The sequence below is a fragment of the Bos taurus genome, chromosome 11, assembly GCF_002263795.3.
Source record: "Bos taurus isolate L1 Dominette 01449 registration number 42190680 breed Hereford chromosome 11, ARS-UCD2.0, whole genome shotgun sequence".
NCBI lineage: Eukaryota > Metazoa > Chordata > Mammalia > Artiodactyla > Bovidae > Bos > Bos taurus.
The window spans coordinates 72,711,609-72,739,189 of record NC_037338.1 but is presented as its reverse complement, the minus strand read 5'-3'; the positions used below and the strand labels follow the sequence as shown (position 1 = coordinate 72,739,189).

General features: G+C 44.2%; 1 protein-coding gene across 3 annotated transcripts in view; it reads left to right on the top strand.

Moving 5' to 3' along the window:
• DPYSL5 (dihydropyrimidinase like 5) overlaps positions 1 to 27,581 on the top strand; it is an 89,366-nt gene that overhangs the window by 32,641 nt on the left and 29,144 nt on the right. For 2 of the 3 annotated variants that reach the window (NM_001109964.1, XM_059890991.1), the window contains exon 2: positions 4,292 to 4,556. In NM_001109964.1, the coding sequence (NP_001103434.1) occupies positions 4,296 to 4,556 (261 nt within the window). In that variant the 5' untranslated portion in view covers positions 4,292 to 4,295. Of the gene's footprint in view, positions 1 to 2,129; positions 2,257 to 4,291; positions 4,557 to 27,581 lie in introns of all 3 variants that reach the window. The other variant, XM_024998245.2, reaches the window with a different exon arrangement.

Genomic DNA, 27,581 nt, shown 5'->3' with positions numbered 1-27,581 from the left:
TTGAAGAAGTTCCTTTAACTTTTCTAAGCATCAGTTTCTTTATGGTAAAACTGGGGGCAATAAGAGTATCTATCTCAGGGCATTGTAAGAATCAAATAAGATAATGTATATGGTGGGCATTGGGAAGGGTCCAGTATATAGATGTTTGCTAATTGTTAAGATCATTATTAGAATCCTCTAAATTCTGAGAATGAGTTTCCTCTAAGGTAGTCCTAGGAGTCCAGTCCAGTCTGGAGTTCCAGGACTAAAGCAGGCTTCTGTGAATGGGATCCCCCAACCAGAGAGGCTGCAGGACTCCCCAGATTTGCAGGTACCCAGCCTCTTCAGAGCCTGGTTAGCCTTCAGGGATTTCCAACAAAGAAGTGGAAAATGATAAGGTGAGTCATGGTGGCAGCCCAAGTGTTCTAGAGAAGGATTCAGGTACAGCTGTTAGGAGCAGGTCTTTTTTTCATCTCCTCACATAGAGGATGGCAGAGGGAGGGACTGAACCCACTGGACATTAGTGAAGCATCAAGTTGGATTCTTTCTGGCTTCTTTGTAGCTTAAAAAACCTTCTTAACACAACTTTTTATATTTTAAAAGGTAATACAAGTTTAATGTATAAAATTTGAAAAATATAAAAAACTGTCAAGAACATAAAAATCATCTGAAACTCTTCTACCCAGAGTAACTCTGATAACCTTCCCTGTAAGTCCCAGACCCTGGAGTTGTATGAGCTCTGATGGGTTACCTGTTATTTCAAAATGTCTGTTTCCTTCTCTTAAAATAGGGCTAATACCTCCCGCCTTGTTCTTACTTCTTGGGGCTGCTGTGTGAATTAAATTCCAGGCACAGGGTGTTAGCTTACTAAGAGCCTTGTTACTACTGTTACTATTGAAGAAGACGCCCTTGGCTTATGATGATTCCAGCATCACAGCTCAGACAAGAAACCCCGGTAAATCATTATCACATCACTCTTCCAGGGTCTCCACCCTCCAGGTGTGTGCCATGAGTATGTGCTGTGGATTAATAAGCAAATCAATATTCTCATTTACCATGCTGACATAATGACTGGGCAGCAATTTCCCAGCATAAATTTCTTAAATTTCATAACTTACTTAAAGTTCTTTTTAAAGGTGAGGATTATATATTTGCACAGAGGATTGTATGTGTCTTATCACCATTATTTCTCGCTGAGAACTTGCATCTCTCCTTTTGTGGTCACTTCTGGCCTTGGAAGAAAGAGATTGCATCTCTGAAGGCTTTCTGGGCTTCCTTCAGCCAGAAAGGTTTTGTCCATCACCTAAGAACCAAATTCATTTCCTGATTATTGTGTATTAAATTAAAATTCCAGTTTTTAGATTTTAGGACAAAAGTTCTCCTGACATATGTCAGTTTTATTCCAGCTTCAGACAACAGGCTTGTTGTGACAGTCCCGGTCTCCCCTCTGGCCCCTCTGGCCTCCCCGATTCCTCCCCACTCTCTCTACCCAGTTCCTTCCACACTAGGGGAGGGATCCCTTCTCCCCAAAGGTCAGAAGGATGCCTGGCAGGGGCCAGATGTTCATGGGAGACAGTGTAAGGAAAGGAGGCTTACTCCCAGCCACCTGTCTTATTTCCCAGCATCTCCCAGCAGCAGACCCCAGTGGACGAGCCTCTCCTAACAGCAGAAGGACCTGACAGTCTAAGCTGAATTCAGACTGTAAACTTTCTTGGTGTGGAGATTCCATGCACTCCAGCCTGGTCGATTTGACAAAAAAACAAAACAAACAAAAAACAACTGCCTAGCCAAGTGAGTTCAGGAGAGCAGGCTAAGCTCTCCAACTAGCTGACTTATTCCCTTGCAAGAGTTATTCCTTCAGCAGATTGTAAGACCTTTCATCCTGGGACACAGGCTTCCTGTACCTTGGCTGCTGGCAGGCAAAATAAAATGATGAGGATGAGAGATAGTGTGTTGCTTTCTTTGCTCTGCTCACAGTGATGTGCTGCGTTGGAAGAGGGATCAAAGTTGAGCATTATCCTATATACAGAGTTGCCAAATGTCCCAGACAACAAATGTGGAATTGGCCTACTGCTTTAAACCATTTGATTGTTGGGTGCACAAGTATCAATAGAGGCGGCCATTCATTCTTTTCTTTTTTTTTTCCGCAGTTTGAATTTCCTGTACTGGATGCTGGGGGTGAGGATTGGGCAGATACAGTGCTCACTGCTATGCCTTTGATTTTGAGGACTTAGTGCAGAGGTGGAGACAGATTCCAGTGCCATGAAGTCAGTGAAGGTACTGAGGGAGTCAGGGAAAGCTTCTTAAAAGAGGGGACAATTGATTGGATCCTTAAGAATAAGTTTACTGAGTAAAAATGTCGGCTTTCTTTGAGCCCACAATGACGTTGCAGTGTCACTGTGGGAGGGAGGTATATCTCCCTCTGCTTGGTCAGATTTATATTTTCTAAATCTAAATGAAAATAGTTTCTATTCAGATACCGAATAGTCAAGAGAGTTGCTGAAATCAACCTGAAACATGTGTATCAATTAGGGGAGAATCGACACCTTTTCTATGTTAAGCCTTCCAATCCATGAACATAGAATGTCTCTCCACTTATTTAGATCTTTGATTTCTTTCACCAGCGTTTTGTACTTTTCAGCATACAAATCCTATGTGCATTCTTAGATTTGTGCCTAAGTATTTCAATTTTCTTGAGCATCTATGTGTTCATTGCTAGTATATAGAAAAACAATAGCTTTTTCTATGTTGATCTTATACCTTGTGACCTTGCTGAATTCACTTATTTGTTCTAGTAGATTTTTTTGTAGATTCTTTGGGATTTTCTGCATAGCCCCTATCACGTCACCTGCAAATAAGAACAACTTTTTAATTTTTCAATTGCTGTGTCTTTCATCTCATTTTCTTTTGTCATATTGCTAGCTAGGACTTTCTCTATTGAATAATAGTGGTAAGATAGACATCCTTGGCTTATTCCCAGTTTAGCAGGGAAAATGTTCAGTCTTTCATCATTAATTCTGATTTTAGCTACAGGTTTTTTGTTGATGTTCTTTATCAACTTGAGGAAGTTAACGTCTATTCCTACTTTCCTGAGAGTCTTCATCATGAATGGGTGTTGTATTTTGTCAAGTGCTTTTTCTGTATCAACTGATACGATTGTGTGATTTTTCTTCTTTAGCCTGTTAATATGGTGGATTACACTGATTGATTTTCAAAAATTGAGCAAGATTTGTATCCCTGGAGGTAATCCCATTTACATGGGTGGGATTTTTGAATTCTTTTACATATTGCTAAATTCTGTTTGCTGAGGTTTGTTAGAAATTTTTGTATCTACATTCATGAGGGGTATCACTTTAGAGTTTTTTTTTTTTTTTTGGTACTGTCTTTGTCTATCTTTGGTATCAGGGTAATACTGACTTCATAAAATGACTTGGGAAGGTTTCCTTCTCTATTTTCTGGAAGGGATTGGTGTTAATTCTTTAAGTGTATGGTAGAGGTTTGTGGCTTTTGAAAAACAGATTCTGGGGGCACAGACTGAACCAAATAAAGCTGAGTCTTCAGTGGTGGAGCTTGAGCATGGATGCTTTCAAAAGCTCTTCGGATGAGTTTATCAATATGCAGTCAGCTAGGGAGCTTCAGTGTGGTAGTGGGCTTCTTAACACAAACACAGGAGGGTGAACTGCAGCAGAATCCATCTGAAGAATGGCATGAATCAAACAGCTGTGAGACTTGGAGAATTTGGCCCTCTGAGACACGCCCCGGGAGCCTCCAATATCTCCAGGACCATATATGGTTTAGTGGGGACATTCCTCATGTAAGACCTCTGGGTTTGACTTGGCTAGTTAGTAGCCATAAATTCCTTAATAGCAATTTCAGTTTTCTCATCTGTGAAATGCCACTTCTTGGACTGTTGTAGCAATAAAATGAGAACCCAGGTCTCCCACATTGCAGGTGGATTCTTTACAGTCTGAGCCTCCAGGGAAGCCCAAAATGAGACAAGAGATATGAAAATTCTTTACAATCCCCACAACATCTTAAGAAGCTGAAAACCGATGTTTCTCTGGGTTCTAGCTTCACCTTAATTGCTGCAGTGTCATGATTCCCAAGTAGTCCTGCTGTGAGGTTAGCGGGAGGCCTGTGACCCCAGCTGGCTGTAGGACCAGTGTTCTCAGGCTATGGAGAAACTGCTTCCCCATCCCTGCTCCCTCAACTCTGCCCATTTATTTTGGGCTCTCACAGGAAGGGGTGGGACCTTGGTGACCATGAAAAGGAACTTTGACTTTGACCAATGCCCCCCTCTCACCTTTCACAGGAACATGCTTGCCAATTCAGCCAGCGTGCGGATTCTCATCAAGGGAGGCAAGGTTGTGAACGATGACTGCACCCACGAGGCTGATGTCTACATCGAGAATGGCATCATCCAGCAAGTGGGCCGTGAACTCATGATCCCTGGAGGGGCCAAAGTGATTGATGCCACGGGGAAGCTGGTGATCCCTGGAGGCATCGACACCAGCACCCACTTCCACCAGACCTTCATGAATGCCACGTGCGTGGACGACTTCTACCATGGGACCAAGGTAATAATGCTTCTGGGTGCTGAAGGTGCTTCCTCAGTGGCTTCCTCTGTTTCTGGGCCTGCTCTAGGCTGGACCCTGATGAACAGGGTGCTCCCACTGTATTGCTCAAAGAAGAAATTTGGCCTTGAAAAGGGCCACTGTGCAACTAAAACAGGAAATTTTGGGCTAAATGTCATAGATTTCCATGATTATGGGAAAAGGAGGCATTTAGGCCCATTTTGCCAATCACATCACTTAAGTGAGGTACCGAGGCCAGGAACTGATTTTATTTTTATGTTCTTATATCATGTAGTGCCGATCTAGAGGAAGAGGAGGATTAGCTGGTGCTTGTTATTGTGCATGTATGGTGAGGGAGGCGGAGGGGGTTGGTCTAATGTACTCCTTTATGTATGATAAGCTAAATTAATTTCCCCCAAGTTGTGAAAAATAGATATGCTTCTTCTAGATGATTTTAATGGTAGAAATTATGAAACAGACATAGTTAGCTATCTTCGATTATCTTTCCTAGCTTGTTATTTTTTAAAAACAGCTTGAAAACCACTGGTGGTGGGCCCTCTTTCCAGAGTGAATTATCATGGACAATATTTAAGAATTACTGAGCTGGGCTTGAGCTGCTTCCATGCAAAATACAAAAATTCAGACCTGTGAAACAAACGAATCATGACGAAATTACATTTTCTCAAAAGCATCACAAATAGGTTTTTTTCACCATTTGTCTGTGCTCCAAAATCCTGTCATTGCTGTCATCTCTGCATTGTAATTATCTGTCACATGCAGGCTTCTTTCTGAAGCTCAGACTATGGGCTCCTTAAGGGCAAGGCCTGACCGTATTCTTCTGTGTTTCTAGAGCCTGACCCTGACCTAGAATTAGAGTAGCTGACCAGTAAATGTTTGTTGAATGAATAAGTGATTGATATTTATCCATGTGGGTCTCTACATCCAACTATGCATCAGATTCATCTATGAAGATTTTTTTCAAATGCAGAATTGAATCAGAATCTCAAGGGCCAGAAGTCCCTCGCCTCAGCAGCAGCCCTTTGTACAATCTTATCTATAAAGGACTTAGCCTCTAATGTTCCCTGGATAAAAGGAGTCCACTGGCCACTGGCTCAGTGGCTAAAGTCTTATGTCCTACTTTGGCCCACTGCTGCAAATCCCCAGTGGCCCTGTACCCTAAAATCTCGCCTCTGTTCTCTCTGGGGTCCTCAGGGAGCCCCTCTCCCATGCTCGGTGCTCTCTCTGGGATCCATATTCCTGGGGGCTTCAGTGCTCCTCCTGCTGGTGCTCCCCAAACCCACCCTGAAGAGCCAGGTTGGGGCAGGCCTTGGAGTGGCCTTGGAGTTGCAACATTACAGGCTAGCCCACCTCAAGCAAGTGGCCCTGAAGATCTCCCTGAGGATATGCCTCGTTCCCAGTCCGGGAGCAGCAGATCAGACCCCTGAAGGCTGAGCTGTGAGGAGTCACAGTGGCCATAGCCCAGCCTGTGCTGAGGCGAGGATGATATCCCAGGCCACAGCTGCCCACTGGAGCCAAGCCCAGGGAAGAGAAGTGTTTTGTGAACCCTCCCTAGTTTCTTCTCTGAGAATAACTCTGGGGCCATGCAGGTGATGCCTCAGTCATGAAATGGGGATCCCCATCCTCATACAAACTAGCAGGGTCCTCACAAGGGGACCCAGGTGGCAGACAGGGCTTTTCTGAAGTGAGTGAGCACTTTCAGCTCACCATGTCGATGCACTTGAGCCCTGCCAGGCCAGGCCTGCTTTGTTTGTGGTTAATTTTTAAATTTTTTTTAAGTTTTTTTTTCCTGCACTGAGTCTTTGTTGCTGTGTGCAGGCTTTCTCTGTTTCAGCGAGTGGGGGCTGCTCTCTAGTGTGGTGCCCAGGCTTCTCACTGCGGTGGCTTCTCTTGCTGTGGAGCATGGGCTCCAGGTGCACAGCCTTCAGCAGTTACGGCACGTGGGCTCAGTAGTTGTGGTGCATGGGCTTAGCTGCCCTGCAGCGTGTGGAATCCTCCCGGACCAGGGATCGAACTCATATCCCCTGCATTGGCAGGCAGGTTCTTAACCACTGGACCACCAGAAAGCCCTCTGGTTATTTTTATTGAAGTATAGCAGACATATAGAGAAGTGCACAGATTCTAAATACAAAAAATTGTCACAACTGAACACACCCTGGTAACCAGCACCCAAATCAAGAAACCAAACATTGCCGGCACCCAGAATCCCCCTTGTGTCCCCTCCCCAGTCACTACTCCTCACCAAGGAGAACCACTATCCTGACTTCTAATACCATAGTCTTTTTGTCTTGTAAATAAGGGCTTAATTGAGATACACAAGCTGTACAATTCACCTATTTAAAGTGCAGATGTCAGTGGTTTTCTGTATATTCACCATAGGTTGCTTTTGACTGTGCTTTATGTAAATGAACTCAGGCCGTCTGTCCCCTCGTGTTGGCTTCCTTTGCTCAGTATTATTTTTGTGAAATTCACCCATGTTGTGGCACATCATACTTACTCCACTTTCGTTGCTTACTAGTGTTCCACTGTACAAAAGCCCATGTAGTACCCAGCCATTCCACCATCAACAAGGTCATTAGTTTGGGGCTATTACAAATGCTGCAGCTGTGAATGTTGTGTACATATCATTTAGCAAACGTGTGTACATTTCTGCTGGGCATGTTCCTGGGGGTTGAGAGTGCCCGGTCATAGAAGACACACATGTTTAGCTTTAGAACGTGCTGCCAAATCACTTTCCAATCTGGTTGTAACAACTGATACTCCCAGCAGGATTCTAAGAGAGGCCCCAGTACTTATCATCAGTACAACTGATTACCACACCAATCCATGCTACGGTCTATATTGCAGTGTGTACCAAAAATTGTGTGCAGGGTGCCGCCTTGCTCCAAAACTGCAGCTTGCTGGTTACTGTCCCCCCACCCCCTCCTTGAGAAATCTTTATTCCAGAGTCAGATGCCATGCTGTCACTGTGCTGCCTACCAGCCTCTGGGAGGGGAGGCTGGCCTTCTTTGTCTTCTTTTCCTCATTGTCATCTGCCAAGGCCTCATTAGCCAGGAGTGACGAGTTTTCCTCTGAAAGCCTGCAGCTCTTTATGGCCGGTGAAGACCTTTGCACGTGCATCTTTGCACAAGGCAGTGGGTAACTTTTGATCTTTTCCAAGCTTCTCATCCATGGAAGCAGCTGCCTCTGGAAAAACATATAAAAGCCCCTGTGTGATTTAAGGTCCTGCTTCTCCCAGTTCCTGCAGGTTCAGGCACCCCCAGTGCATGCCAGGTGCTAGATATAGGAAATGTAAGGCCCGTAGACCCCCAGCCAGTCTGACTGCTTGTGTCACCTAAACTGGGCCTTTGTTATAACCACCCCCTAAGCAAGGTCGGAATTTTTGCATGTTTCTCCTTGTGCCCCAGCTCGTATAAAGTGTCTGTTCCATAAACACAGCCCCTGACCCAATCCTCCCCAAACCCCTCCAGGAGACCCTGCCCAGAGTCCTTCCTTAGACATCCCAGCCTCCTAAGACTGGCTTCCTGCCCTGGTCCTCACTCCCCTCCACTCTTGGATTGCTCCTTCCTTTTGGTACACCTGCAGCTGGATTTTTTGGCTTCCTCTTACCTCTAATTCCTGACAGTCTCCTAGGGCAAGAAATGCTCTCAGAGGCAGTGCTGATCTCCGGGATGTGTGGGTTTAATTATTCATACAGCCTGTGGCACTCAAGCCAAGCCTGTGCACCCAGGTAGATCATCGCTGACCTACTTCGTACCTTCTAAGAGAGGTAGCAGTTGATTCGCTGTAAGCAGCTGGGTTTATAATAGAATAATAACCCCAAGGAAAAGCTCTCTTGTGTGATTAGCCTATGGAGAAAGAGAGATCAAGTTGCACCTTTTTGTTCTTGTCCGACAGATCTGCAGGGCCTTGAACTCTGCACCCCCTGAGCTATTGCATGCTTGTCAATTTGGTGGCAGCAGCCAGGGCTGGGAAAACAAAACAGTTGAAAGGCTGGCTTTTCTGCGAGCATCTGGGACTCCATTGTACTAGGTCTAAAGGGATTTCTCTAGCACTTCTTTAACAAATGCTTTGCCCGCCTCTGCTTCTGTTAGAGGCTGTGGCAGGCTCTGCCTGGCTCCCCGGCCTCTGCCCTCCCTTGCTCACAGCCGGTCACTTGATCCTCTTGATCCTCCTGTCCGCCTCCTCCACACCCTCCCAACCTGCAGGCCCTGCCCTCTCAGAGGCCCAGGACCCCCTGCTTGTTAAAAATGTCCCCATTGAAGAAGGAGGTTATCTCCTTGGGGAACCCGGGACAGGAGGGGAGGGAGGAGAGCCAGTGACACCAATTGTATTAACAAAGGTGTAGGATTTCACTTGGGTCATGGGGGTCTTTTATTATTATTCTGCTTAGCCTACTTATACATTATATTTACTCTTTTGTGTGAATCTAATATTACATAAGAAGAGTGTTAATGCAGGCCGTTGGGCTCCACCCCACCAATGGCTCTCCATGGTCCAGTGGGAGTATCAGAACAGGCCCAGCCCCTTCACTGAGACGGTGATAAAGGGGACAGCCGTGGACAATGGGAAAAAGCTTCCTGGATGCCTTTTCTGCCTCCCACTCCTCCAAAGATATATTAAGAACCACTGTCCAGGCCAATGGTTTTCAACCTTTGGAAGCAAATTACAGTAAAACTACTCAGGGAATTTTTTAAAAATATATGTCCAGGCCCCTCCCCTCTGCTGCCCCCCACCCTCCACCCCAGACTAATGAAATCAATGTCTTTGGGTCTGCCTCTCCTCCATCAGTATGTTTTTTGAAGCATTCTTGATGATTCTAACACTAGCGTGTGGATTATTAAGGAACTTTCTCAGCTGTTTTGAATGGCATGTTGTCCTGGCTATTAACCCTGTTGCCCATCTAACCCTCACCTTATGTGTCAGGCTGATATCTGAATCACCATGGAAAGCTTGGGCCTGCCTCGCCTCACCCTTTCCAGTATTATTTATTTGTTTCTCTCCTTCTAGTTACATTATAGGGTCCCATGATTAGGCTCCCAAACCCTAGCCTGGGGCCTAGAACCCCTGTACTTGCTAAGTGTTGCTTGTGCTGTGTTCTGCCCTCCTGTCTGTACCCCAGGAGGCAGCACCGGTGAGCTGGGAGCTGGCCGTGGTCAAGTATTGTCACTGTAAGTCCAGCTGGGCCTGTCCCTTTTCTTTGAGGACCCAGAATCTCCCTCTTGTCTGTGCCAGAGCCATCTGGTCACAGAGACTGCCTCCCACGAACTCAAAATCTGCAGCAGCAGGATATCTATTCTTGTAGTCAAACCACAAGGGGAGCCAAGTCCTAACTGGATGAGTGCTTGGCCAGCATGGACTCAGCCTAGCGGATGCTCAGTGGCACAGGCTAGAACGGCCTCTCTCGTCCCGCCCCCAGTGGAGGGTCCTGACCATCTCCCCTTCTCCCACTGCAGAGGACTAAACCTGTCAGAGTCCTGAGATACGACACACTAGGACATAAATAAATTCCCTTTGGTGTCCAGGCTGCCAACATTCTTACCAAGCAGCCCATTTATCCATTGGGCAGATTGTTTTTACTATTATGCCATTGAAGCTTGCTCCTTTGGAATTAAACCTTTAAATGCTGCTCACTTCCTTTCTTCTTGACTCTAGTATTCTGTCCATTTCTGTTTAATTCTAGCTAAAATGTCTTTCCAGTCTTTTAGCTTTGCAGTAATACTTCCTGCTTATTGAGATCCAGACTCATACGGTCTTGCTTATTAATTGATGTTCCCAAGTTCACTTCATTCCTCTAAAAAGCTGGAGAGACCTTAGAAATCTATCTTAGAAATCTTAGAAGTCTCCCACCCTGCTATTGTAGGGAGAGAGAGTGAAGGAGTTGCCCCAAGTCCCAGATGTAGTTGGACCAGAATGTAAGTTTCTTAGTGTGAGGCCCTTTTACCCTATCAATCAGGGGCTCCCCAAACCCCAGATCTAGTCAGTCACCCCTTTCAGACAGCCTAGGACCTCTCTGTGGGCTGCATGCAAATAGTTAACTCGACAGTGTATGGCTCCAAACTTGCCTGGACCAGATAAATGCATCACAGAACTGATGCATCAGGCAGACGGTGGAGTAAGATTTCTGCCTCTCTGAGATGGCTTTATTAACACGCCACTGTCCCTAGAGGAGTAACACTGATGCCAATGCCTTAGAGCTGACTGTTTTTACCATCTGCAAACAGTCGTTGTGAGGATTAAACAAGATGATGCGTGAAAAACACCTCACCCAGTCTCTGGCACAGAGGACATGCACGATCAATGTCAGTCCATAGGCTGTGACTACCTGCTTCTGCCCTAGGCCTGGCCTTGGCTCTCTCTGGTCTCTTGGGTTAGTTGATCCAGCCACTTGGGCTTTGCAGTGAGACTGTTCTACTGTCCGTGTAGTGTCCATGCTGCCTGTGTCCCCGGTTTAACCAACAGTGTCATGTCCTGCTCAAGAGCTTGCAGTGGCTCCCTGCTATCTAGTCTGAAATCCTGGATCTTCACCCTGGGTGGCTTCCCCATCTGACCTTCCTCTCCATTCAGTCCTCACTCCCAACATGTGCCTATTCACCAGGAAAGGGGTTTTCTCAGCCCCCTCCCGTATGGACATCCCGTGCTCCCTGCTGCCACCCCTTCTCACCCATCCACAGAAGACCTTCACCGCCTACCAAGCTCATGTCACGTCTTTCCTCCAGCTAATTCAGCTCCAGGAATCCACTTTTTTCTTCCCAGCTGAAATATTGGGTTATTCTGGGGCTTTCTAATTGCTTCCCGTGTAATGTTTGTCTCTTAACTGATTTGAAAACTTTGAGGGGCAAAGACCACAATTTATATCTAACTTGTGACTCAACACAGACCCATTTAGCTTTAAACATAGAGTAGATGCTCAAGAAATAGGTGAGTGGCAGTCGTGAGCACAGACTCAGATAGACACACCGGAGTCTGAGTTTGAATTTCAGCTCCATATTTACTGGCTGTGTGATTTGGACAAGTTAATCTCTCTGTGTCTCTGTTTCCTGGAAAGTGGAGATTATGATAATACTTTATGGGTGTTACTACTGGTAAAAAATTTAAAATAGTACTTCATAGTTCCCTGGTGGTCCAGTGTTTAGGACTCAGCGCTTTCACTGCAATGGCCTGTATTCAGTCCATGGTCGGGGAACTGAGATCCCACAAGCTGCCTGGCCAAAAATAAAAAATGAACAGAATAAAAAATATATTTAAAAGATAGTACTTGGTGCTTACTAAGCACTGTATGCTGCTGCTAAGTCACTTCAGTCATGTCCGACTCTGTGCGACCTCATAGACAGCAGCCCACCAGGCTCCCCCGTCCCTGGGGTTCTCCAAGCAAGAACACTGGAGTGGGTTGCCATTTCCTTCTCCAGTGCATGAAAGTGAAAAGTGAAAGTGAAGTTGCTCAGTCATGTCCAACCCTCAGCAACCCCATGGACTGCAGCCCACCAGGCTCCTCCATCCATGGGATTTTCCAGGCAAGAGTACTGGAGTGGGGCGTATGACTGTTTGTTAAATAGATTCTGCCGATTGAGGACCAACCCCTGGAAAATCCATTTGTACAGTCTCCTCAGGAGCTGTTAGACATCAACTAGGAACCTAAGAAAAACTGGTTTCTATCTCTATAGTCAGGGTTGACTCTGTTGCACATTTCAAATGCAGCCTACATAGTACTGGTGATGACTTTCAGATCATTTTCTCTCTCCTTTCTTTCTCTTAGAAACAGAGACAGCTAGTCATAAACTCAGCAGGCAGCAGACGCTATTTAAAGATGTCCTGCTTCCAATCAGGTATCTCCTATTAGGAAAATTAGCTGACAACGTTCATTCTAACATCTACATTAACCGGCAGGCCAACACGTAGGCCAGGTGACCCTTCTTAGAACAAATGTGGGAGAGGAGATCTATCGTTTCTTACACATTTTTACATCTAGTTGGGGAAGAAATCTCCTATGGTGACCAAGCAGCTCCTCAATTCCTAGAATAAGAGTGTTTGCAAAGAATTGATCTATACAGAGAGATTGTTGCTTTTTAAAACTTTTGGTTCAAGAAGAGATAAATGTATCCTTTGTAATTAAACCCACGCATCTTGGAAACCTTTCATACCTCATACAGGTTCTGCTTTTATACTCTCATCCTCTGGGGTTTAAAAAAAGATCAAGAAAAATACATCGTGTATTTTATGTATATTTTGGTGATGCTATAGTACATGAATGCTGTCTTTTTCTTCTTCCTTTTTTCTTAAAGCTTGCATATTTTTTAATATTTTAAGAAATATTTGAAAATGGTCTTATAGAATGGTTCAAAAATCTCAGTGGGAAATACCTCTTCTCCCAACCCTCACTGAGGTTGCCTCCAATCTGAAGTTGCCATATGTCTATGTTGAAGGTCAGGTGCATGTCTTAGAAAAGTCCATTGGCAGGTAGAAATGTGTGTAGACACCACATTTTTCCCCCTGGTTGTTTCTGCCTCATTTTCCCCTAGGCCTATCCCTGCCACCAATACATTTTTCTCTCCTTCAGATCCTTTTTTTATTTCTTGTTAATTAAAAATTAGGAGCTATAAGATCCCTAATTAGTGACTATATGAGGATAAAGCTGTAGGCCAACTATAGTTAAGAACTTTCTCACTTACCAAAGTTAATCTCTTACACTATACACACATTCACACATTTAGACACTCTCACATACTCTCACACGGTATCACACTCAAACACTCACTCTCATATACACACATATGAACTCACTTGTACACACTTTTAGAGTTGGAAGTGCCATTGCAGATTAGTGAATTCATCCTCTAATCTATAAATAACTTTCTGCTTTAGATTTAAACTCTCTACAGTGGTCTCAATATTTAAAAATAAAATTAAACTTGATACACATTGGTGAACTTTGTTCTTGGGAAGAGTACGTATAGAATGAGGAAGATCATGTTTGGGTAACCCAGGAAGCCACTTTAAAGAAAAAAAAAAGGAGACACAGATTCGATTCCCTATCCAAGAAGATCCCATGTGCCGCAGGGCAACTAAGCATACTGGCCACAACTATTGAGCCTGTGCTCTAGGGCCTGGAAGCCATAACTGCGAAGCCCACGTGCTGCAACTACTGAAACCCGTGTGCCCTAGAGCCCGTGCTCCGCAACAAGAGAAGCCACCACAATGAGAAGCCCTCGCACCGCAACTAGAGAAAAGCCCACCCAGCAACGAATACCCAGCACAGCCATAAATAAATAAATAAAAATTTTAAAAAGAGAACTAATGGAGAATATACCTTGATTCCTTTCCCACTTAAAAAAATATCAGATAGACAAATTCTTTTTAAAAATTAAAAAAAAAATTTTTTTTAAGTATTTAACACTTTTTTCTCCAACAACTTGATTAAGGTATAGCTGACATATGGTAAGTCTCATTTGTGTTTTTGGCCATGCTTTGAGGCATGTGGGATCTTATTTCCCCAACCAGGGACAGAACCCATTCCCCCTGTATTGGAAGCTCAAAGTCTTAACCACTGGACCACCAGGGAAGTCCCCACACATTTTTTAAATGTATACTTTGATATGTTGTGACATATGTATATACTGTAAAGCCATCACTGCTGCTAAGTCACTACAGTCGTGTCCGACTCTGTGCGACCCCATAGACGGAAGCCCACCAGGCTCCCCTGTCCCTGGGATTCTCCAGGCAAGAACACTGGAGTGGGTTGTCATTTCTTTCTCCAATGCAGGAAAGAGAAAAGTGAAAGTGAAGTCGCTCAGTCGTGTCCGACTCTTAGCGACCCCATGGACTGCAGCCTATTAGGCTCTTCCATCCATGGGATTTTCCAGGCAAGAGTACTGGAGTGGGGTGCCATTGCCTTCTCTGAAAGCCATCACTATTAATATAATAAACATATCCATCACCCCCCAAAAGTTTCTTTGTGTCTCATAATCCTTTCCTGCTCCAAGTAACTATTGATCTGTTTTTTGTCACTATAGATTAATTTGCGTTTTTAATATTTATATATAAATGGAATACTACAGTATGTATTTCTTTTTTGCTCTGGCTTCTTTGACTCAGCATTATTAAGTTTTTGGCTATTACAGGTAAAGCTACTGTGAATATCTGTATCCATATGTTTGTGTCTACATGTGCTTACTATTCCTTGTGTAATTACCTTGAAGTGGGATGCCTAGAATATATGGTCAGTATACATTTAGCTTTTTAAGAATTGCCAAACTGGTTTCCCAAGGGCTTGTGACATTTTCTGCTCCTTCCACATTTTGTCATCGCTTAGTTATGATCAGTCTTTCTCGTTTTAGCCATTCTAACAGATGTATCAGTCATAGTTCACTGTAGTTTTAAACTGCATTTCCCTACTGTTGGATGTCTCTACACATGCTTGTTTACCCTCTGTCTGTCTTTGGTGAAGCATTTGCATCTTTTCCCTATGTTTTGAGTCATTGGGTCTTTTTTTAATGAAATGTAAAGAATAGGTAAATTTTTTTTTTCTTTCTGAGCTTAGTTGCTCAGTCATGTCCTACTCTTTGTGACCCCATGGACACTAGCCCACCAGGCTCTTCTGTCCATGAGGGATTCTCCAGGGAAGAATACTTGAGTTGCCATTTCCTCCTCCAGGAGATCTTCCCAATTCAGGGGCTGAACCCAGGTCTCCCACATTGCAGGTGGATTCTTTACTGTCTAAGCTACCAGGGAAGCCCAAATATTTTTTTCTTTCTAGTTTTATTGAAATATACTTGGTTTATATAAGCACTGTATGAGTTTAAGATGTATAGAATAATGATTTTATTTATATATGGCATTAAATGATTACCCCCAATAAGTTTAGTAAATGTCCATCATCCCATATGTTAATAAATACAAAATAAAAGAAAAAGAAGAAGTTTTTTTCCTTGTGATGAGAATTCTCAGGATTTACTCTCTTAACAGCTTTCACTTATAATATTCAGCAGTGTTAATTATATTTATCATGTTGTATATTACATCGATGGGCTCCCCAGGTGATGCAGTGGTAAAAAATCCACCTGCCAATGCAGGAGACGCAAGAGATGTGAGTTGGATCCCTGGGTCAGGAAGATCCCCTGGAGGAGGAAATGGCAACCCACTCCAGTATTCTTGCCTGGGAAATCTCATGGACAGAGAAGCACGGAGGACTACAGTTCATGGGGTTGCAAAGAGTCAGACACCACTGAGCGACTGAGCACAAATATTTGCACAACATTACAACCTTAGTACTTATTACCTTATAACTAAAAAAAATGGAATGCTTCACAAGTCTGTGTGTCGTCCTTGTGTGGGGACCACAGTGAACACTATGTGTCTTCTTTTTTTGTTTGTCTTTAATTAGAGGATAGTTGTTTTACAGATCGTTTCTGCCATACACTAACATGAATCAGCCATAGGTATACATATGACCCCTCCCTCTTGAACCACCACCACCCCACCTCCCACCTCATATTTGTATTCTTTTTATTGGTTTGTCAGTGTTGTTTAAACATTCTAGCTACAAGTCGTTTGTTGGGTATATTTTTTGCAAATATCTTCTCTCAGGCGCTCCTCTTGATTTTCTTAACACTGCCATTGGAAGAGCAAAAGTTTTTCATTTTGAAGTCAGTTTATAGATTCTTTCTTTCATAGTTTGATTTTTGTGTTGTAATTGAGAAATTTTTTGCAAAATCCAAGGTCATTAAGATTTTCTTCTATGTTTTCTTTTGGAAGTTATATAACACTAGCTTTTACATTTAGGTCTGTGATTCATTTTAAGTTAGTTTTTAAATATGATATTCAGTTCATCACATATGGCTATCCCATTTTTCCAGCATCATTTGTTGAAAAGATCATCCCATGTCAAAAATCAGTTGACCATATATGTGTGGGATTATTTTAGCACTCTTTTTTCTATTCTTCCGATCGATTAATCTAGCTTTATACCAATATGACATATTATAGTTTTATAAGTCTTGAAAGCCAGTAGTACGTTTTCCAACTTGCCATTTATTATTATTATTGCTTCATTACTTTATTGCCCTTTATAATTCTTATTATTACTAATATTTAAAGTCGGACATGACTGAGCGACTGAACTGAACAATTTTATTTATATATTTATTTATTTGGCTGTGTCCGGTCTTCATTGTAGCACACAGGTTCCTCAAACTTCCTGTGGCATGTGGAATCTTTTTAGTTGCAGCAGTTGAACTGTTAGTTGGGGCCTGTAGGATCTATTTCCCCAACCAGCAACCAAACCCTCAGGTCTTCTGCATCGAGAATGCAGAGTCTTAGCCATTGGACCACCAGGGAAATCCCTGTCCTTCTTTTTCAAAGTTGTTTTGGCTATTCTATCTCCTTGGAAGCAAACTTTTTTAGTGCCGGCTGTAAACTAAAAATTTAAGAGAACTGTAAACTGAGTGCATTAACCAAGCACTTGATAAACATTTTCAGCCCTTAGCATGGTCCCTTTCTGTTAGCTAAAAGTAAAGAATTTTCTCTAAATTTTTCTAGTTATTTGGAGAGAAAAAAATCTGTTATGTGTGTGTGTGTGTGTGTGTGTGTGTGTGCTGAAAGAATCTTAATTGGGTGCTGGGGGTTCAGATGAGGTTCATAAGGATTTTGTCTTCTGTGGTACTTGGCTACATATTGATCTTGATATATTATCTTCACAAGATCCAGATTTTTTTGTACAATAAATTGTGATGATGTCATAGTGAAGAGTTTGCTCTGCTCCTTCTTGCTCCCTCTTTGTGCATTTAGAGTCAGCAGAGAAGAGACACAGACTAGATTAGGGGAAAACTTCCATGAGCTGAAATTCCATCCCTTTAGCTGTTGCCACTCTCAAGCTTTCCGTCTGTCAGGTTTCCATTCTGTTTGGTACCCTTATTATCACCAGGCCTAGGCTGTACTCTTTCCTGGTGTGCTGCCCTGACTCTCACTTTGCCAGTCGTAAGAAGCTGCATTTTATTTTATTTTTTATTATTTTTTGGCTGCACTGTGCAGCCCGTGGGATCTTTGTTTCCCAATCAAGGTTAGAACCCACACCCCCTGCATTGGAAGCATGGAGTCTTAACCACTGGACCACCAGGGAAGTCTCCTGCCAGGCTTAGATAACTAGAGCACATATTGGGGCAAGCAGTCAAGCTCTGAATCTCTAAGTCCCAGACTTAGAGGCCTGTCAAAGAGTCTATTTTTCCTGCTGTGTGGAAAATACAATGTTCAGAATGGAGCCTGTGGAGCCTCTGGTGGGTTCGGGGCTCCCAGACCCCCAGCTGGCACCTGGCAGTGCCTGGCTCTCTGTGGGACCTGCAGCTAGCTTCCAGCCCTGGCCCCTCCAGTAGGGCTGGTCTGAGCTGTCAGTTCAGCACTTCTGTATTCCTTACACCCTTTTCATCATCTTTTAAAGTCTCCCACAGGCAGGCCTTCTTTTCCTTCCTTTCCAGGTAGGGAAGCTGAGTCTCAGGGAGTGAAATACCATGCCAAGTTTTTAACAGGCATGGGCCTTGGTACCTCCCCAGCCTTGACTCCGGCCCACATTCCCCAACATCAGTGACCAGGATGGCCACTGGGCAGCCTCCCTCAGCAGTTTGACACTGTTATCACTGAAATTTGGGACCAAAATGAAGACTCGCCAACATTGGAGTAGATGAGGGAAGAAGAGCAAGTGGGGTTACATGTGGTTTATTTCTGTACTGATGATAAACCCCTCCTCTCTGGCATCTGTGGGCAACCTGGGCTTTTAATAAAGATGGTCATGCTCTGCTTGCCTGTAAACTTTCCACCTTTGAGTTTGGAAGGGGCTTTGCTAAGGAGGAGGATGACAAAAGGCGTCTCTGGGCTCTATTTTAGAACTGTTTTCTGAGGCCCCTTGCCTTCGCAGAAGCTGGCAGCCACTTTCTCTCTGCCACATAACTCCCTCTGAGAATCCTCTCCCGTCTCCATGGTAACTGCATGTCGGGAGACAGCCTGCTCTGTTCTGTGGCTTTGTATTAAACACAATGAATTTAAATCGGGTGCTCGGCAGTGAAGATAATCATTCTGGATTAGAGGGACGCCTGGAGCTCCTCGTTTCATAATTTTAGATGTTGGCACAATTCTCAGCTTTCGTCCTTGTAATTCAAGCCCAAGCCCCACCTACCCCTCTGTTTCTAAACTGCAGTTAGATCCAATTTCACTTGGGCTTTCCTCCATCCTTTGACAGAGGAATTTTGGAGCCCGGGAGCCCCGCAGTTATGCCAGGGCTATCCTGAGCCCTGGAAGGGGCGGTATCGTGTGAAAGAGACATGGGACTCCAGAGACAGATGGACACTCATTCCGTCTGGCTGCGTGATTTCCTCTGAGCCCCATTTTTCTTATCTATAAAATGAGAAGAGTAAGCTCTACCCTACAGAATCATATATTTTTTTAAATTTTTATTGTGATAAGATATATATATATATATATATATATATATATAGGGCTTCCCTGGTGGCACTAGTGATGAAGAATCTGCTTGCAGTGCAGGAGATGCAGAAGACTTTGTTGGATCCCTGGGTCAGAATATTCCTGCCTGGAGAATTCCATGGACAGAGGAGCCTGGCAGGTCACAGTTCATGAGGCCACAAAGAGTCGGTCTCGGCTAAGCGCACACACAAGATACATATAACATGAGATTTCTCATTTTAACCATTTTAAGTGTACATTTCAGTGACATTAAGTACATTCACAATGTTGTCACCACAATAATCCATCTCTAGAACTTTTCCATTGTTCCCAACTGAAACTCTGTCCTAAGTAAATACTAATTTCCATTCTCCCCACTCCTCCCAGCCCCTGGAAAACACCATTTTACTTTCTATCTCTATGAAGTTGATTACTCCAACTTTATAAAAGTGAGATCATACAGTTTTTGTCCATTTGTGAATGGCTTATTTCAGAGAGCATAATGTCCTCAAGATTGAACCATGTTGTAGCATGTGTCATGATTTCCTTCTTTTTTGAGGCTGGATAACATTCACTTCCACTTTATGTACATACCACATTTTGTTTATCCATTCATCTGTCGATCGACACGTGGTCACTTCCGCATTTTGGCTATTATGAAAAATACTGCTACGAACATGGGTATACAGATATCTGAGTCCTTGCTTTCAATTATAGAGTCATTTTGAGGACCAAATAAGAGAATAAATATTAAGAACATTGCACAGAGCAGGCTGTCAGTAAATGTTCATTTCACTCCTGAAAGTGAGTTCAGCCCAGGTGCTACCTGCCACAAGGGTCCAATGGCTTCTGTGGGAGGGGGGTCACCTTGTGCTACTGGGCTGCTTCTGTGTGCCTGGGACATGTGAATCTGTTGAGCCTGGGGAATTAACACAATTCATTTCAGGGTTTAAAGGGCCTGTCTTACCTATGGAAATGTGTGTCGTTTCATGATGAAAACCATGCATGTTTTCACATTTCTCCCACCATTTGGTATTATTTCCGATTACAAAGTGAGAAAATGTTATGGCTGATGTATATAATTCCCTATTTCTGGTCTATTTTAAGTATAGCCTCTGGGAGACCCTGAATCTGCGGTGGGATTGCTCCAGGCTATGAGGCTCTGCCCTTAGTTGCTATTGGTTGGTACCAGATCTATTCTCCATGTTACCCAAGAGTATGAGATTTGGAGTAAAAATACCTAGATCCCAGTCTTGTTTCATCTCTCAAAAACTGAGATGGTGGAAACATCTGTCCAACCCAGTGTTTGTGAAGATTAGGTGAGGGCAGCCTTTGCTGTGCAAGTGACTCTCCTCGTGCACCTCTTGGGGGCGACATTGCAATCTTGGTCTGCATCCCTCCATGAGAGTTTCTCTGGGTCTAGTTTCTTCCAAAAGTTTCCATGGTGGGGATTACTCTCTTGCTGCCTGGGGTCCCTCCAGGGATGAGAATCCCAGAGCCGAGGAAGCATCTTTCTCTACCGGGTCCTCTGAAATTAGCCTTTCCAGACTCAGCCGGAGCTTCTGCCGCCAGCCCTGGAGAGGGCCAGCACCTCTTTGTCTTACGAAAGGAATTTGCAACAGAAGGGAAAGGGGAGCAATGCACAGCCTCCTGACCGGTGCCTGACCCAGCTGCTCCCCGCAGCGCAGCGATCAGGTCTGTTCTTTATTGATGGGGCTGAAGGGAGGAGGGGATGTGGGATTTCTCACTGAATCTTGGAACTTTCTCTCAGCAGGCCTGTTCTTGCTTGCAGCTTGTTGTGTTTTGTGCGCCCAGGGCCTATCTGTGCAGCAGGAGCCAGGCCGGCTTAAATCGGGTATGCCCACTGTCCTTGAGACCTGCAAATTACCCTGCTCTGCTCGCCCTGGGAGGGGGGCCTGAGTTTCCTGCGAGGGTGTCTTAACTTCTAGGGCAGCTCACCTCCACTTGAAGCCAGTGAACCAGGAAGATGCTTGCTTTGGTGACAGGGTTTTCTTGGCTTCCATAACCCCATGCCAGCCTGCCCTTCCTCCTCCCTCTTGGCTCTCCTCCCCATCGTCTTGTCTTTGTCTAACTCCTCTCCTCTGTGGTCGCCTCTCGGGATCCTATCCTAGATTGCCTTCTCCTCTTCCCCACCTTCTCTCCCCAGGTGATCTGTTACTGATGACTCCCATGTCTGCAACTACATCTTAGGCACCTCTGCGCACCTGCCTGAAACTCAGCACATCCACCACAACCCCACTTCTCTACTGGGAGCCCTCCTTCCGGGAATGGCACCCCCATCGTCCCAAGCCAGAGAGCACTTGCTCAAGACCACAGGACTTCTCAGACCCAAGTCTGCCAGGCTCCAGAGTTCAGGCCTCTCCCACCAGAACCTCCCACCTCCACACACTATCAGCGAATAGAAACATATCTTGAACAAATGCAAAAATTCAAATGTCACTCTCGGCCCCAACCTGACTCTGCTCTGGGACCCCTCCCTGGTTTTGGCTGTGCTAGACCTCACCTGGACCCCTTTGTCGGCCGTCCCTGGCCCCTGGGTGCCCACTCCCTTGGCAATCCCAGCCTGATTTCTCTGTCCCTGCTCCTGACTTCAAAGAACTGGCCCCTGAACATGGCATGTTCAGTTCAGCCCTCTCTTGTTGATTCTGTAGTGCATCTTCCATATGCTTTCTTTACCTCCATCTTGGCTCAGACCAACACTTCTCATTTTCCCAGAACTTTCCCTCTGTTTTGCTAAGTCTGGGACTGGGCCTGGGCACCCTCAGCTCCCCTCCATGTCACCTCGGGTCACCTCCTCCTCTATCTACCTCCCTCTAGAACGGATGGGGAGAGACATGCTTCCCAGTCTAATAGAAGTGCAACCCTCAGTTTCGTCACTTGAACAATGGGGATAATACATGTATTTCACAGGACTGTTGTGAAAAACAAGCACAGAGCGTGTGCTCAGTGGATATTGGTTATTAGCGATTTTCACCTCTGCTCCAGTGTCTCAGTCAGCTCTACCTTAAGATGTCTAAAAACTCTCCTCTGTCCTAAATTTGGTGGCTCCTCTCCTGATACTGTTTTTTCAGCATACAGTCATTAAACCTCCCCTGTTATTTACATCACATCCTCTTCTGTCATTAAACCTAGTTGCTGCTTCTTCCTAGAAATGGGTTTCACATATGACCTTCATCCCAATCCCCAAGTTGAAATTCATCATCAAAGCACTGCAGTTGAGTTTGCACTGTATAGTCAGAGTCACGTTATGGAGTCTTTTTCACGTTCTCTCTCTGCCTAGAAGCCTGTCGTGCCGACAGACATGTCCAAGGATGGGGTTGACCAGAGTCCTGTCTGTAAATGTGCTCCTCAACCCCCACACTCCCGAAGCCCCTCATCACCACCACCTCCACAACACACTTTGCTGACCTATGGAATCCAAGGTCACCAAGGCCCACCCACTTTGGTCATAATCAGTGCTGCCTCAACCAAACCAGCCAGGTCTTTTCTCTGTCCTCCAGCGGTGTCCCCGGCTCTGTCCACATCATTTCCTGCCCCAGAGGGTCACGTCCTGCCCACTTCCTGCCTTAAGCCTTCCCATCCTGCTGTGTCCTTCCCCTCCCCTTGTCTTTTGTTGAACTTGATGATGCTGTCACCATTGAGGAAAGTTATCTTGTGCTGCTTTGTACTCTTGTTATTTTGAAGTCATTTCTATTAGAAATGAACCTTTTTGTCCGGTTTGCTAACTGTACTTGTATTTCTCACATAAGCATCTTAAGGTATATTTCTCACTTCTTCTGGAGCATCTGATACACTTAACATGGTGTGCACATTTGTGTTACCCAGAAATTATGCTTAGTGTTCACTCATATTTACTCATATTTACTGGGCTCCTACTATGTGTGGGTACCGTCCTTGGTGCTTTACACACATTATCTCATTTAATTCTCATAGTAACCCCACAAGCGGTATATTATTACTCCATTTTACCAATGAGGAAAATGAAGCTCAAAGAGATTAAATAACTTGCCCAAGATTTTATAACTATAAGTGATGGAGCTAAGATATAAACCTAGATCTGTCTGGTTCTTGTCACTCTACCATTTTGCCTCTTAATATAGCAATAATGTGCTTTTAAATGGCAGGCAGATTAAGTGTGGGAAAATGTTCTTTTCCCAAAGTATATTGCAGGTTGAATGTTGCCTGTCTCCTCTGCTGAAAATTCAAAGAATGAAGGGTGAGTTTTAGATATGGTAATGCTGTGAGAGCACAGCAAGGTCAGGAGGTGGGACCGTGCCCTGGATGAGACAATAGAGGCTGGGACCCGGAAGGTAGGAGTAAACAGTAAAAGGAAGCTTAGAAGTGCAATTTATTATAAATGTGCAATTTAGAGAAAACCAGTCAGCTGCAGAATGAACTCAACTGGTCAATAAAAGGCCTGGGAGCTGTGTGCAGCCGGAGGAACAATCATGCGTTCCTTGGTATCTGGGAGAAAAGGTGTTTCTGGGGAGGGTTTATGTTGTCTTGTTTGTTTTTCAGAGAAAAGGAGCATTTGATAAAAAGTGTTGGGGAGACTCTAAGACAGAAGGGGACTTCCCTAGTGGTCCAGTGGTTAAGACTCTGCACTTCCACTGTAAAGCACGTGGGTTCGATCTCTGGTTGGGGAATAGGGTGCAACCAAAAAAGATAAAAATAAATTAAAAAAAAAATAAGAGGGTGGAGGCAGTGGTCAGCATTCCAGTGGCCTGGCAGGGAGTTATGGCAGAAAGAGTCATGGTCCTGAGCCCTCAACGTGAGCTGGATGAATTGACAGTAAAGCCAACATAAACTTGTTAAAAGCATGATCTCCCTAGATCACGTCAGTGTAACTGATAAAAACGTGGGACTCCTCATTCAAAAATTAAGAATTTCAAGACGACAGCAGGGATTAAACCAGGACAGAGCCCTTCTAAATGCAGGGCACTGTGGGGCTGCACAAGCCATATACCCATGGAGCTGGCTTTGGCTGGTGGGTGTATGTTTCAGGATGAGAAAGGTGTTTACTGAGTGCCAGGCATGGTTCTAAGCACCATCATACATCATCTCATTTGACAAAACGCTCAGGTCCTTCTTTTGAGCGTCTCTCAAATCCCAAGGAGCGCTGCTGCTTAAGAGCTGGCTTTCCAGAGGGCCTGTAAGCAGTCAACAGATATCTGAAGATGAAGGAAGTTATTCAGCACAAGGGAGAAACCACTGAGCTGGTTATTTCTTTTCTCTGTACTTGAAGCAAATATGAGTAAAAGATGGAAGATAATTTCAATGTGAAAAGAAAAGGAAACAGTTCAGCAATTCCAAGAGAAGCAGATCCATTTGAACAAGTGATGACTTTCTCAGTCATGTTAAGAAATGTTAAAATGTTTGCACTGGACTTAGTTTACAAAGCATATACAAACACTTGTTATTTGGGAAACTTCCCCGGTGGTCCAGTGGTTGAGAATCTGCCTAGCAATGCAGGGGATACAGGTTTGATCCCTGGTCAGGAAGCTAAGATCCCACATGTCTTAGGGCAAGTAAGACCATGCAGCCAAAAAAAAATTGTTATTTGATTCTCAGTGCAGGATTGTTCCCTCTGTGAAATTTGAGTTGCCCTTAATCTGTACATCTAGGTAGTAGCAGATCTAGCTCTTCTGATTCCAATAACCTCCCCCAAACACCCCCCCTTTTCTGAGCATCAGTGTGAAAAAATGACCCAGGAAGTCCTTCCCTCATTCCTAATGAAAAACCCCACAGATAAGCTCAGGCCCAAGTGCCTTCTCAACATCATGGTACCAAGTTTGTGTCTTGACCTGTTGGTTCTTGGCCTGGGAGTTAGAGAATCAAACTTTTTCCTTTGAGGTGCAGAGTGGAGGGGTAGAGAAAAAAAAGAAAAACATTGTTACTGGGAACTCAGCAATATGTGACTACACCTGCAGCAACATAGGAAATGCTACAGAGTGACCCTCCAGGTTTGTCCTGACAAAATCAGGAAAGGCCAAGGCACTATTCTTTCCAACTCTGTGATATCAGCAAATAAATTACATATGAAATTTCTTTTCAACTTGCTGAGCAGGTCCACAGTCAGTACAAAGACCCCCGAGTGCCCACAGTGGTCTGCCCACAGTGGTCTGTAACTTCTGAAGCGTAAAAATGACATTTATAACAACAGGTTTAGGTTGAGTTCAGTATGAGTTCCTGCCAAGTGTATGCCTGGGAACTGTATCATAAAATGGATCACTATTACGTAGACTGGTTTTCCTTAGGGGGCAAGTGGAAGTGACATGACTGGGCATCAAATCAATCCAGATTTACCCAGCAGTATGTCATCAATATCAAAAATAAAATAATGGCAACCCTTTGAAGTAAAATTCTGTTTCATGTCCTGCCAAATGGATGTAATGATGCTGTGTCTGCTGGTTAAACAAATGGTCCTAAAGTCCATATTAACTCAGTAGTGAGAGATGTCAGGTCTACATTCACAATAGAAAGGAATGCCACATGCACAGTGGGGAATGCTTGGTTGGAAAGTAGTTTATGTCAAAAAAAAAAAAAAAACCAAGGGCTTGGGTTGATAAGTGGGCCATTCTGGTCAGCCACCAGGTTCCAGGAGGCCCTGCTGAGTTAGCTGTTCCATGGTTGAGTCTGGCATGATTGGAGATGCTCATGTGTTGGGAAGGAGCAGTTCTACTTCCTGGCAGCATATACCCTGAATGCAGGGACTGCCCTGGTGTGGGTGAGGATGCGCCAGGACTATGCATAGCAATGTCCCTGAACTCAGAAATGAATACATGCCCGGAGGAGTGTTCATACAGTGAATTAATTAAAGTAAATGAAATATCTGTACTTAAATCAATCTTAAAGATGTCAAATTTAAAAAGCAAGTTGCAAAAGAACATGGAAGTTATAAAACCATTTGTGTACCTTTTTTTAATTTGCAAAGCAAATACAGTGAAAGTGCAAAACGGATGGGAGAAGTTTATATCAACCTCAGGGTTGAGGGATGGAAATTTTAAGATGAAGAGCTCTTATTATATTGAAAATATTTTCCTTCATTTTTTAATTAAAAAATATGTAAGGTAAATACGGTAAAAAGTTAACGTCTGTTAAATCTGAGTAATGGGTTCATGGGTATGTGTTGTATTATGTTCTGTACTTTTACTGTATGGTTGAAATGTTTCATACCTTTAAAAGAAAGTATTTTAAGCACATAAACATGGCTGACTAAATTTCAAATGGCTTTAGTTTCCCTCAGATTTATTTTTATGTATATTATGAAAGTAATATAGTCTAAGAGAGAAATTTCAGAAAATTAGAAAAAAAATAAATTACTCAGAATCTCATCATCCAAAAACAGTCATTGTTAATGTGTTGGTATATTTCCTTCCATTTTGTCTCTTTGTGTGGGTGTGTGTATTCAAACACACTTCTAAAGCCTCTTGGGTACACACATTGAATGCTGCCTTTTCACTCGTTATAGCATCACCCCTGTTCCCTGTTGAGACTTAGCCTCCATGAACATCATTTCTACCGATTTCTAAAGATCTTTCACAGCTTCCTTTTCTTGCATAAACACAGTTCTGAACATTCAGCAGTCACACAGTCACATTGCCTTTTGATGATGGTAAACATCATCCTTCTGAAAGCCTCCGGAACAGGATTGGGTCACGCTCTGCTGTTGATTTCTATAAGGCTGTTTTGTGTGGGATGACAGTAGAAAGGTCTGTCACATCTGTGATACCACATTCCCGTGAAAACTGAGCTTGTCAGCATTCATTCCGTGGGTGGGAGCTGTGCATATTTTAGAAGCCAGCTCTGTGTGTATCTTGCCTGGGAGGAAACCAGCGCTTTTGCATCCAGCATCTGCTCTGGGCTCCAAACCTGCAGCTGGAGGAATGTTTACTCCTGTTAAGCTCGCTTTGAGGCGTGGGGTAACAGCAGTAATGACTATTCCAGTTATTTATGTGTCCTTTGCAGCTGATAGTTGCTCTCACATCCATTGCCACCTGACCTTCTCTGAACCCCCAGAGGTAAGGCACAGAGCAGAGTAGACACACAGGATTACAACCAGTAAATGTGATAGTCAGGACCACTGTTGGATGCTTCTGACTCCTTCCAGAACACTTGTCAGTTACTATCCTTGGACCCAGGCAAGAGGAGTCTCTGCCATGAGTTCTGGACTCCAGGTGACCTCCAGGCCCAGAGCCCACTGTACCAAAATCCTGGACTATACTCTGGGGCCCTGGAATCCACTGACAAAGGGTCTTAGCACTGCCAGGGCCTGTATTAGCCTGTATCTGTCTGCTTGGAGGCCAGACCCCCACTGTGTGCACACCAAGCCCCAGGGCAGCATCTTGCAGGGGTGAGCAGAGCTTAGATCTGCAGCTGCAGGACGGATCTAGGGTTGGGGGGTGTGGGCTGGAGGCAGACGCAGAGGCTGGTGGCCAACATCTCCTGCAGTGTATCTCAGAACTGCAAGGACTCTGAGAATTGCGAACTCAGGCCTAGCCTTCTCAGTCATTATGAAGTTGTATCTGTTACAGTAGGTGCCTA